The sequence below is a fragment of the Talpa occidentalis genome, unplaced genomic scaffold, assembly GCF_014898055.3.
Source record: "Talpa occidentalis isolate TD23 unplaced genomic scaffold, MPIMG_talOcc4v2.1 talOcc4.3, whole genome shotgun sequence".
In the NCBI taxonomy this organism is placed as follows: Eukaryota; Metazoa; Chordata; class Mammalia; order Eulipotyphla; family Talpidae; genus Talpa; species Talpa occidentalis.
In genome coordinates, this window is record NW_023603184.1 from 38,713,293 (window position 1) to 38,726,250 (window position 12,958).

General features: G+C 52.8%; 1 protein-coding gene across 1 annotated transcript in view; it reads left to right on the forward strand.

Annotated features, from left to right (window-relative positions):
• Window positions 1-8,134, forward strand: part of ARHGEF17 (Rho guanine nucleotide exchange factor 17) — a 59,249-nt gene extending 51,115 nt beyond the window's left edge. Inside the window, exons 13-21 of the mRNA XM_037522935.2 lie at window positions 29-228; window positions 420-715; window positions 1,163-1,412; window positions 1,703-1,789; window positions 2,122-2,189; window positions 2,434-2,582; window positions 2,976-3,150; window positions 3,266-3,535; window positions 4,331-8,134. Of these exons, the coding sequence (XP_037378832.1) occupies window positions 29-228; window positions 420-715; window positions 1,163-1,412; window positions 1,703-1,789; window positions 2,122-2,189; window positions 2,434-2,582; window positions 2,976-3,150; window positions 3,266-3,535; window positions 4,331-4,527 (1,692 nt within the window). The 3' untranslated portion in view covers window positions 4,528-8,134. The remainder of the gene's footprint in view (window positions 1-28; window positions 229-419; window positions 716-1,162; window positions 1,413-1,702; window positions 1,790-2,121; window positions 2,190-2,433; window positions 2,583-2,975; window positions 3,151-3,265; window positions 3,536-4,330) is intronic.
• Window positions 8,135-12,958: the final 4,824 nt, after the last annotated feature.

The following is a 12,958-nucleotide window of genomic DNA, read 5'->3' on the forward strand; positions in this document are numbered from 1 at the left end:
TGTTCCCCTTCACTGGTACTTTCTGCAGTTCTCATGCGCAGCCCCCACCCTGAGCAGCTACCCGGAGCCCACGCCAGAGGTGTGGGTGTGCAACAGCGATGGCTACGTGGGCCAGGTGTGCCTGCTGAGCCTGCGTGCCGAGCCCGACGTGGAGGCCTGCATCGCCGTCTGCTCAGCTCGCATCCTCTGCATCGGGGCAGTGCCCGGCCTGCAGCGCCGCTGCCACCGGTGAGCGCGGGCAGCTGGCAGGCCTTGGGACTGGGGGACCGAGTCCCTGAGCCCCTGCCCCCAACACACACTGAGGCTACCCCGTGGGTGTTGAGGGCCTGTCGGTGATGTGGGCAGGGGCAGGGTGTGGGTATGTCCGTGGGGCGGCCAGAGCCTTGTTTCGAGCGCTCATTCCCACTCTGGTCTCCCAGCGAGCAGCCTTCATCACTGAGCAATCCCACGGACATGGCGCCTGAGTCCGCTGGGCCCGAACTGGACGTTGAAGCCGCAGACGAAGCAGCGACGCTGGCAGAGCGGGGGCCTCAGCCCTGCCTGCACATCTCCATTGCAGGCTCAGGCCTGGAGATGGCAACAAGTCTCTCCGAGGGTGACCCCCGTCCAGAATTGGTGCCCTTTGACAGTGACTCTGACGATGAGTCTTCACCAAGCCCCTCTGGGACCCTGCAGAGCCAGGCCAGCCGTTCCACCATCTCCTCCAGCTTTGGCAGTGAGTGCCTGACTTGAGGCTGTCAGGCAGGAGGGCCTGACAAGGAGGGGGTCATCCAGCTAGTACTGATGGGTGAGGAGGGACCAGTGTAGACAAAGGCAAGGCATCAAAACTGTTAACACAAACTGCCAACCAGCAAGGTGGGCGGGAGCTGTGACACTGAGCACCCTAAAGATAGTAGGATAATCAAGCCAGATCCTGAAGACCCTGGAGTTTTTGGGTAAGGAAGATGAAGGACAGAGTGATTAGCCCCTCTGGTCCATGCTACGGCAGCAGATTGGCGAGGGCCAGTGAGCACATTAACAAGGCCTGAGATGATGCAGAGCCTCAGGGTTAGAGAGGGACAGAGCCAGGAGGATTGCATGGAAGAGAGAATGAAGCCTAGAAAACTGTCGGGTTCCCAGCCTGGCAGAGGGGAATGGACATAAAGACTTTTGTCTTCCTCAGATGAGGAGACCCCAAGCTCCAAGGAGGCCACAGCGGAGACAACCAGTTCAGAGGAGGAGCAGGAGCCTGGCTTTCTGCCACTGTCCGGCTCCTTTGGGCCTGGAGGTCCCTGTGGCACCAGCCCAATGGATGGGAGAGCCCTTCGCCGCTCCAGCCGTGGTTCCTTCACCCAGGGCAGCCTCGAGGACCTGCTGAGTGTTGACCATGAGGCCTACCAGAGCTCCGTGTGGCTGGGCACTGAGGACGGCTGGTAGGGACTGGGGAAAGGATGGGGATACAGTGCCAGAACCCCAAGCTCACTGCTTAGGAAATCAAATGGCATCCTAAAGTGGAAACAGGCGTGCTTTGGGTCCCATTTCAAGGGTACCACTAGCCAGAGCTGCCAGTGGGTTTGACACCAGCAAAGAGGCGGTGGGACCTCCGTACCATGGGCTGGCACCTGGCATGGAGGACATGGTGGTGGAGGCAAAGAGGTGGGGGATGAGTCCAGGGACTGGTGTGCCCAAGCATTTGTCACAAGTGCACACCCCTGATCCGCAGTGTCCACGTGTACCAGTCCTCTGACAGCATCCGTGATCGCAGGAACAGCATGAAGCTCCAGCACTCGGCCTCTGTGACCTGCATTCTGTAAGGCCCCTGGGTAGCCCTTCTTGTCCAGAGCCTTCCCAGCTGCACATGCTGGCCTCCTTCTATTTACTTGGGTTCACTGCTCTAACAGCTCCTCCTCTCAGTGGAGGCTGGAGGCCAGAAGCCTGGCCCTAAGCTGGCTGAGCCTCCTGCATACATACCACCTTGGGCAAACTCCACCTTCTTAGACTCAGGCTCTGCACCTTGAGAACAGGAGGGCGGGTGGAGGTGGTTTTTTGGGAACCATAGCAATTCTGTCTGATTCTCCTGGCCCCAGGTGACCTACTTTGGCCTCCTTTCTGAAACCCTCAACTCCTTTTTACTTTGTCTAGGTATCTGAATAACCAGGTGTTTGTGTCTCTGGCCAATGGAGAACTTGTGGTTTACCAAAGAGAAGCAGGTGGGTGTCCCCCTCCCCCAGCCCTCTGGCCCCTCACTGGTGTGGGAGCGCTCTCCTGAGCGAGGCCCGGGCCATGGGGCCATGAATCTGGAGATGTGATCTGGGCACCTCTCAGGCCCTCTCTGAGCTTTGGTGTCCTCATTGATAAATGGGGCTGTTAGCACCTCATGTCAGGAGGGGGTGAGGTTCAAACGCAATACTGGACTGACTTTGCTTTTTTTTCTTTACCCCACTCCCATTGCAGGCCGTTTCTGGGACCCCCAGAACTTCAAATCAGTGACCCTGGGTGCTCAGGGGAGTCCCATCACCAAGATGGTGTCTGTGGGCGGGCGGTTGTGGTGTGGCTGCCAGAACCGAGTCCTTGTCCTGAGCCCTGACACACTGCAGCTGGAGGTAGCATGGGGTGTGGGGAAGGAACTGGTGACTTGGGGTGAGCCAGGCCTTTAGGAGAGGGAAATGAGCACATGGGAGCTATAATTGGTCTTTAGACCCACTAGCTTTGAAATCCTCTGATCATTAAATCACTTAAGTTTCAAGGGGAGAGGGCACCTTCGTCTTAATTCCTAAGGATTAAGTGGGGAGACTCCAGTGAAACAAGCTCTGAAAGGTTAATCTTCCAGACCAGGAGGAAAGCTGCCTTTGTGTCAGGCTGAATGGGCTTCCTGGAGGGGGTTGGTGTGCGTTTTAAGGAGAGAGGGATGGGCCTTAGTGAAGCACAAGGCAGGGAGGAGCTGGAGAAGGCATGTCTGCCAGTCACCCACCCACTCTCTGTCTGCCCCCCACCAGCACACGTTCTATGTGGGGCAGGATTCCAGCCGCAATGTGGCTTGCATGGTGGACTCCAGCCTGGGTGTATGGGTGACCCTGAAAGGGAGTGCCCACGTATGTCTCTATCACCCAGAGACTTTCGAGCAGCTGGCAGAGGTAGACGTCACACCTCCTGTGCACAGGATGCTGGCAGGTAATGACCTCAGTCCACCACTGTGCCTGCCCTCAGACCCATTCTGCCCCTGGCATTGAGGAGTCTGAGCCAGGGCTAGGATTGGGCCCTAATTCTGGTCTGTCTCCCACCACAGGCTCGGATGCCATCATCCGGCAGCACAAGGCTGCCTGCCTGAGGATCACAGCGCTGCTGGTGTGTGGGGAGCTGCTGTGGGTGGGCACCAGCGCCGGTGTTGTGCTCACCATGCCCACCTCACCCAGTACAGTCAGCTGCCCACGGGCACCCCTCAACCCTGCTGGTCTAGGCCAGGGACACACTGGCCATGTTCGCTTCCTGGCTGCAGTCCAGCTGCCAGATGGTTTCAACCTGCTCTGCCCAACCCCACCACCTCCCCAAGACACAGGTGGGTCTGCACCTTCTACCCCAACCCAAGGGTGCTGGACTTTGGGTTTAGGACTCCCACTGTCCTGCCAGAAGGGGCTTAAGAGGGAGGAAAAGTATGATGCAAAGTTGAAAGTGTCATTTACGGAAGTAGGCCATAGAAACTCCAAAATGAAATCTTCTAGGATATGGGGTGGGGGTTGTGTATGTCAGATTGAATTAAAATACAGCACAGGAGAGGCATATACAGCAGGAAGTAAAAATTATATATAGGGCAGGAAGTGAATCCGGAAGTGATGTGTAGAACAAGAAATAGAAATAGCGTCAGAAAATAGAACATAGGGTGGCATATAAAACAGGGTGGCCTGCGAGACTCAGAAAGTGAAACATATTAGGAAACGATGTATGCACCAAGGAGGTCACAGTGAGCAAAGTCTTGCTTTGTCAGGGCTGTGGGAATTAGGAAGCAGGACAGCCTGTGCTACGAGTGGTCTGGGGTCCAGAAGAGACTTAAGCTGCCTCCCTGGGTCTGGGCTGTGGGAAGTAGAAGCGATCAGAGTACTGGAGGACAGTCTGTGTGCAGTAATCAAGATGCTAGAGTGGTGTGGCCCTGGGAAGTTATATCCCTTGTGACTAACAAGTGCAGACGGGAGCTAAGAAATCTGAGTGCCAGGAAGTGGGATCCTCCGTAGGAAGTGTGCATAGCTTTCGTCCTATCTTCTGGGGTAAGGGAACTTAGGCCATACTGAGCAGTGAGATCACCTGTCACACACACCCCCCGCCCCCAGGCTAACAGATCCTCCCCTCTGCCCTCCAGGCCCTGAGAAGCTGCCATCACTGGACCACCGGGACTCCCCTCGGCATAGAGGTCCTGCCTCTGCCAGGCCTAAAATGCTCGTCATCAGTGGAGGTGACGGCTACGAGGACTTCCGACTCAGCAGCGGGGGCGGAGGCAGCAGTGAGACTGTGGGCCGAGACGACAGCACAAACCACCTCCTCTTATGGAGGGTGTGACCCTGTCCACTGTGACCCAGGATGCACCCACCCCCTGCCCTCAGCCTGCTTGCCTCTTCTTAGCCCACGTACAGACTCTGACCAGGAATGTCTGACCAGGGGCTCCCTCTCAGCCTCTCAGAAGCATTCCCGACGGACACCTGCTGGCCAGCTGGGCCCAGCCTTTCCTGACCCTCCAGCTGCTCTGTGTGCCCCGTCGTGATGGGGGTAGGGAAGAAGGGCATGTGGGCTGCCCAGGACCTCTGTCCCTGGAGCTTCTACCAAAGACACGGCCGGGCCTGGACCCCACTGGGCTGGGGAGGGCCATGTGCAATATTTGGAGGGTTTTCTGGGGGCAATGGGAGGACTGGGGAGACGAAATCCTTTCCCATGTACAGTATTTATGTTCCTTTCTAGATGTGTACCTTCCCGAGCACTTATTTATGCAATGACCTGGGACAGCAGGTGACTTGATAAAATGACAGAAGAAAAAAATCCTATCCCTGCCCTGGGAGCCACCCTGGGACCCTAACCAAGCCTTCTGGAGGGATCAGTCCCCCTCGTTACAGATGTGCACTCACATTGCATGTTCAGGGCACTAAACAGCCTCTTAACACTTCCCACTGCCTTGTCCTGACTGGACCGCCCTCCACTCTCCAGAGCCAAGGACCAAGTCCCCCAGTCATCCAGGACAAGTTGATGATTATTGGGGGGCATTGACTCCCTTCTGGCAGACCTTGGCATTTCCTAGCTTGTAAGCAGTGCCTTCAGCAGTTTCTTGATTTGGGAACACTGATGGGACCATGGACAAGGCTCTCTCCTGGCCTAAGGAGGAAAGAGAAAAGGCCCCTGCTCTCCTGGCACTCACCCCCCCAGCACCCCCCTCCGTGTCTCATGCACTGGCACATATGGTCACCATGGGAGGGGGCACTGAGGTGCCCCTTCACTCTGACCACTGACTCCCTGTCTTCGCACCCTCTCCTGCCAAGGCAGCCTCACTAGGAAGGACACCCAAAGCCGAGGGGCCAGGCGTGGCCTCTTCACTTGGAAGGCTCTACTTTAGGGCAGCCTACTCCCAAGCCCTTGCTTCTTCAGCTGCAACTCCAAAGGTCTGGTTTCAGGTGGGGTTTGTTTTATTCTGTTTGGTTCTGTTTTTGTTTGGGGTGGGTGGGTCATTGCGGTCTTAGATTATGTTCCTCTTGCTACCAAACAGTCATGTATAACTTTTGTTGGATGATGAAGTTTAAAGAGTCAATAAATAGAAACTGTAAACTTGTCTTTAGAAGCCACTGTGGCCTCCTGCCTAATCTTAGGGCTCCCCAGCTTCTTAGGCCTCTGCCACCCTCTCCCCTGGGCAGAAGCTTGGCCTTAGAGACCCTGTAGCATGCTGGGATGGGGAGCTGCCACTGACTTGCTGTGTTCTCCTGGGCCGGTCTCCACCCTTGTCTGGTCTGCAGTTTCCTGCAGGGCAAGCGTGCACAGGGCAGGTTCACTGAATCTGCAGATTCAGGCAGGCAGATAAATACGGAGTCCTCAATAGGATTTTACAGTCCTTTTAATGCTGAATCAGGTACACAGGGCATACCATGCAGGGAAGCTAGCATGCAAGGAGGCAGGCCCAAGGGGGGCCTGGGCAGGGGCCCTGTCTATCTCCCAGGCCCCACAAATCTCCATACTCTGAGTTCTCCTGTCGCAATCTCCTTTGTTCTGTAGTATATGTCTCTGTCTACCTTGTCCTCGAGCGGCCTTCGTCTCTAGGCCCAGGTGTGTGCCCTTACATAATTGCATGCCCTATGCTTATTGGGCCCAGGTGTCCACGCTCCCAAACGCCTCTGCAGTAACATGATCAAGGCTGCTGGTGGTAGCATAGAGACTAGCGTAAAAAAGACTGAATTTTTACTCATTTATCCTACATTCCTCATAAGAACAGCAGGGTTGTACTAGTCCTGTTTTGTAACCAGAGCTATGCATTCAAATCCTTTACAGCTTTCCTATGTAAATATAGAACATAACACAAATTATGTGTGTTTAAGTACACATTCCCAGGCTCCCTTCAGTTTCTGAGTCAGTGAGTCTGGGATGGAGCTTGGGAATCTGACATGAGCTGCAAGTAAAACACTAGGCAACCAGTGAGCGAGACTGCAGCTCCCAGGAAGCAGTGTTCCCCAGCTAAGCCTCATAAGAGACTTGAGAATCTGACACAGGCCAAGGTAAGATCAGGCTTTGGAGCCGGGATAGAATCCAAGTCTGCTAATTGCTGGTTCAAAAAGGAGTGTCATTAAATCAGACAAGAATGCAAAAGCCGGGCCTCCCCGGTGGCGCAGCGGTTGAGCGCTGGGTTGCAAAGCTGCCTGTAGCCTCTGCAGCGCCGGTTCGATCCCCGCTGTTCCCGGCCACCGGAGGAGTGTCCCACATGGCGTGCAGACCTCTCCTGCTGCCCGCTGCTCCCCTCAGCAGTGTACTTCGTCACTCTGCCTGTTCTGCTCCCCACTCTGGCTTTGGTGAATTCTCTCACCCTCCCGTGCTTCTGACTGTACCCAGTGCTTGTATAAATAAATAAATAAATCTTAAAAAAACAAAAAAATGCAAAAGCCTTAAAACCCAGGCCAGAGCTCTTCCCACCCAACATCCACCTGCAGGACCCAAGATGCTGAGCTAAATAGTAGAGAAGGACAGACAGGCCTCAGCTCAGCTGAACACATTTGAATATTCTGCAACCTAAATGATTAAGACTTGACTAAAATCAGTTGCTAAAGTTTTGCTTTGCAAACTGGCATGCACATCTCAGGGGTCAGCTGGGCCCACGGTGCCACAGGACGTGCATGGAACATCTCCCTACAGCATTTTACTTGCACCTGAGAAGGAAGATTTACATATCAGAGTAAAGGCAACATGCATGTGGAATTTATGAAACAAAGCATAAGGAGGAATACAAGTTTTCTTCAAGGAACACTCCTTGAAGCTGAGCAGAAATCTTGATTTTGCTACTAACTAGCTATGTGACTTTGGGTTTCAGCCTCTCCATCTGCAAAATAGGCCTGATAACACCCCCTTCCTGCCCTTTCAAGGACTGTTGCCTGGTATGCACAGATCTGAATCACAAAGTAGAGATCCTTCCACCTGGAGATAGAGGGGGCTAGTTAGTGGAGGCATGAACTGGCAACAACTTCAAGACCCAGGCATTGGAGCCGCATCTCAGGACCTCTGACCTCTCCACCCTGAGGCTCTACATCATCCTTTGCTGCTTCACAGCTTCTACTACCTGGGCACTTTAACACAGGGCCCTGGACAGACTTCAGTTCAGCACTGAACTAGGTCCTCACCATTCCCCAGCCCAAATAGGAATGGCCTGACCCAGCCCACTGTTACTTGAAAGGAGCTCCCAGGGCACTGTCAGCCTGGGACAGGCACTCAGCCCCAGAGCCAGTCGGCTGTGGGCAGGGCAGTCCTGCATGAGGGCTGTCCAGCCCCAGGCCCAGGTGAGAGTCCTACAAGTACTCACTCCTCTAAAGTGTGATTCGCAACTTGGCTGCGCATTATAATCACCTGAAGGGCCCAGGCCATGTTCCAGACCAATTAAATCAGAAATGAGTGTGAGACCCAGGTATTGGTATTTTCTAAGGAGAAATTTTTTTTTAGTAATACAGTATTTTTTTTTTAAGATTTATATATTTATACAATAACTGGGGTACAGGCCAGATGTGCAAGAGGGCGAGAGGATTCACCAGAGACAGCAGGAAACAGAACAGGCAGACCAACTGAAATACACTGCTGAGGGGTGCAGCGGGTGAGACAGGAGAGGTCTGCTGTGCCATGTGGGTCACCTCCCTGGCCAGCCGACAGCTTCACAGTTTGGCGCTCAACCGCCTGCGCCACCAGGGAGGCCCTCTACGGAAATTTTTTACTAAAGTATAACATTTGCACTGAAAAATACACAAACCATTAGTGTGTGGCTTGATGGATTTTCATAAAGTTAACACATCCAGATCAAGGAACAGAACATTTCATCACTTTAAAAGCTCCCTGATGAAATGCAAATCAAAACTACCATGAGATACCATCTTACACCAGTGAGAATGGCACATATTAAAAAAACTAGCAACAACAAATGTTGGCGAGGGTGTGGAGAAAAAGGAACTCTCCTGCACTGTTGGTGGGAGTGCAAACTGGTCCAACCACTATGGAGAGCTGTGTGGAGATTTCTGGACCTACTAAACATAGGGCTTCCATATTATCCAGCAATTCCACTCCTGGGTATTTACCCAAAGGACACAGAAACATCAATTCCAAAGAACACCTGCACCCCTATGTTTATAGCAGCACTGTTTACAATAGCTAAGCTTTGGAAACAACCCAAATGCCCAAAAATAGATGACTGGATCAAGAAGATGTGGTACATATATACCATGGAATATTACTCAGCATTCAAAAAAGAGAAACACATGCAATTTGCAGCAACATGGATGGCACTGGAAGGGATCATGCTCAGCGAAATAAGCCAGAAAGAAAAAGAAAAATACCGGATGGTCTCACTCATAGCAGGAATCTAGAAAACTTAAATAAGGGACCAGGAAAATGAATAACTATAAGAAAGTGAAAATCAAAATCAACAAACAGCTATGAACCAGAGACACTCTATGAGGGGTGGGGGGCGGGGAGGGGAGGGATTGGGGTCAAAATAAGGGGGTTGTAATTGTATGGGGAATATAAAAATAAAATTTAAATAAATAAAAAAAATAAAAGCTCCCTGATGCTCTCCCTCAATCTGGCTTCCCAAGCTAACCACCACCCTGACTTCTTACACCACGGGTTAGTTGGGGCAACCAAGGCGAAGAAACATCCTGTAAAAGGTACAGCCATGGCTAGACACTGGGGTGGGGGGAAATGGTGCCTGGATTTGGAAATTGAGAGGAAACAATTTGAGTCAAGGCAAGGAGGGTAGAAGAGACTGGAGTGAGGGGAGTTGTGAAGGCCCAGCTGGAGCAGAGGAGCAAGAGGAAAAGGCTGGGGGAAGCCAGTGCTGGGGGAAGCCAGTGCTTTGTTTTGTTCTTTACTCTATCCCCAAGCTGCTTACAGTGCCTGACGCAGTAGGTGCTCAATATTTGTTGAATTAGATCTGGAGAATCCAGTTGGGATCTACCTCTAGGTCTTGAATGTCACAAAACAACTCTCGCTCCCATTTAATTGCTGCAAGCCTGGAGCAAGGATCATCTCACTTAGTTCCAGGACAATGTTTCTGGAGGTTGGTGTCATTAGTCTCTTTTTCAGGTGAGGAAAGTGAGTTTCAAAGATGTTAAATGCCTTCTTCGAGGTCACCTGAATTCACATGTGATCTGTCCTCTCAGGTCTCCATGCGTGACAGAAGAGAAGAGTAACCACTTGCAGTGGCTGGAAGACAGGAGCCACATTCAGCCACTTGTGAGGTATATGGCTCAGGTGCCTCAGATCAGCGCAGGGCAGGGTGTCCTGACCTCAGAGAATGGGAGTCAGGGCCAAATGCCATCCCTTCTGCAAAGGAAGTCACCAGGTGACCCTTTGGGCTAAGGACAAAGGACCGGGTTTACCTAGACCATCTACTTTATGAGAAGATGAGGGACAGAGAGGTACTTTCCCAAGGTCACACAGCAAGGCAGCACAGACTGGGCGTGGGTGTGTCTAGGCAAGAAGTTGACTGTGGTTAGATAATGACATAGGGCTGAATTGGCTGGCCTCCAGGATCCCCACCGCACACCTCAGGGGCAGCAGTGTGTAGGTCCAAAGCATTTGGCAAAGAGAGCAGGAAGAATGACTAAAGCTTCTGATGGGGTCCTGAGGAGGGAATGGGGTGCCCAAGGGCCTGAACTTGAGCATCAACCCTGGCCTTCCTTAACTGTGTGAACCTAGGCGAGTCTACCCTCTCTGGACCTGGGTGACCTCTGGGTGCTCTTCATATTTTTGCATGCTTGCCAAACACCAAATCTCTCCTCTAGCCTCACAAACCTTAAGGCACAGGCCAGGTTGCAGGAAGTAGCAAAGGAAATGCTATTTTGGGCCCTTTATGGCCAGTGAGGAGTCCTGCCTGGCAAAGGCAATTGAAAGGGTAGATTGCTGGGTGCACTGGGGAGGAAGACAGCAAGCAGGTATTAATAATTGGGGGCAGAACCCAGATGCCAAGCTGTGGGGAGGACACAGGGCAAAAATGAGAGTTGGGGAGGAGCAGGAACAGATAGGGGTTCCCCAACCCAGTGGCCTGAAAGAATCTGATGCCCCCTACATGGGGTCTCAGCAGAGCCTCACAACACCCTGGGTAGATGAGCTTGTGCTCAAAGAGGTGAAGTCATTTGCTTCACAGCCACACATCCTGGCAATGGCAGGACTGGGACTTGACTCCTATTTGTGTGACACCAAGCAAAACCCAACCCCACTGGGATTCCAGATCCAGGCCAGGGTCTGGACCTAAATGCAGACTGAACCTGGCCCTCAGACCCCATCAGCCTCAGCTCAGCCCCTGCCTGCCCCAGGCCAACCCTCACTCTAGGCCCAGGTCCTCCTTAGACCCAAGCCCACTCTCCCTCTGGAACTACAGCAACAACACAGGAGGGCAGCCCACTTTCTGAAGGGATAGGATGTAGCTAGCTGCAGATTAACCAAGCTCAGAGCCTTGGGATTTAAGGCTGAGTACCTAACATTCCTCCTGCTTTAGTCTTCCTTGTTGGAATTCCAATGTAGCCAGCAGGGGGCACCGCCATTTCTGGGTCATAAACCCAGAGGCTGACATCTGCTCAGATCCCAAGCGGCTGATCCTGTGATCCTAGATCCCAAGCCAGGCAGAGTCTTAGTGGGACATGGAGTCCCTGCAGCTGACTCCAGATCACCATCCAACACAGCTCAGCCCAGCTTCCTAGGGTCTTGTGCTGCGCCACCTCGGGTGAGGTGCAGGCCTTCTCTGTGGTCACTTCCTTGGTTGCATTGAGAGGGATTCCTGAGGTCAAGGACTGTAATGCTAAGGCTCTGTGAGTGAGATGCTAGGGGCCATCTGAGATTCTAGGAGTTTTAAAAGCTGTGATTCTCCGAGTCCTTTGCTCTCCAGTCGTGGTTCCCTAAGTCCCATAAAAAAGCTGATGTAATTCTCTCCTTTGGCCTCCGCAACTCCTTTCGTGTCTCCTCACTGGAGTAGCTAGATGTTCCCAGAAACTTGGGCAGGTCCTACGTGCAACTCGTTGTGGGCTGGGAGTCAGAGCCAGCAGTAAATAATAATTAGGCTCTCTCATAACCTGAGGGGGTGGGCGTGGGGTAGGATGTGTGCAGCTGTGGCTCCAGCAGACCTGGCTTTATGGAACTGCACCTTGAAAGCCTAAAGTTGCCAAGTTCAGAGTCCCCTGAACCACAGGAGGCACCTGCCTTCACCCCTCCATGCCTGATCTACTCCTAGCTTACATGGGTGCTGCCCACCCTTGCCACTCAGCCAGATCAGGCAGGTAACTACCTCCCAAGCAGAAGTAGCCTGATAACAGTTTTCAGATGTGGAAACTGAGTCAGGGATTTGACTAATGCCTCACCAAGAGCTGGTAGTAGAGAAAGGCCTGGACCCTCTGCAGGGTGTCTGATTGATACCTAGTGCTTTTTTTTTTCTTTTTAAGATTTATTTATTTATGCATACAAGAACTGGGGTATAGGACAGAGGTATGGTGGGGGTGAGAGGATTCACCAGAGACAGAGCGGAGAGCAGGACAGATTGACTGAAGTACACTGCTGAGGGGAGCAGCGGGTGAGACAGAAGAGGTCTGCTGAGCCATGTGGGTAGCTCCCTGGCTGCTGGAGATAGTGCTGCAGAGGCTGCTGATCAAGCTTCACAGTGCTGTGCTTAACCCCTTGCGCCACCAGGAAGGCCCAACCTAGTGCTTCTTGACCAATTAGCACATCCCCCTTTGGTGTACTGAGTGGCATGTGAAATTTGAACTCTAGAACTTGGATGTGGGATATAAGAGGCTCCCTTACAAGGAAGACATTTGCAGGAATAGAAGGTACCCTGAGCTGCTCAGATCCCCTCACAGGCCCCCATCATGGATCCTATCTGGGACCCCTTTGTGGGTTTGGATGTAGGATATGGGATATGGGAGCCTGGGTTCATCCCTATCCCCTGGAGGTGTCCATTGACACTGATGTGGCTGGGCTGGCATCCCGGCATCTGTGACCTGGAGTGCCTTTGCCCTTCCCCCACACAAGAGCATGCCTCAGGGAAATGGAGACTCTTGCCCTGCCCCACCTCCTTCTGCAGGTATCCAGTTCTCCTGGAATCTCCTGGACCCTGAGGACTTGATCTTCTCTAATCTTCCCAATCCCCTCACCCCATGGCTCAGATTCTATGACTCGATTTATCTAGAATTTTCCACCTCTACCCCCGCTCTGTCTCTATCAAATTTATTTACCTTTCCCCACCTCTGTCATGGGCTATGATTACCCTGATTCCAGC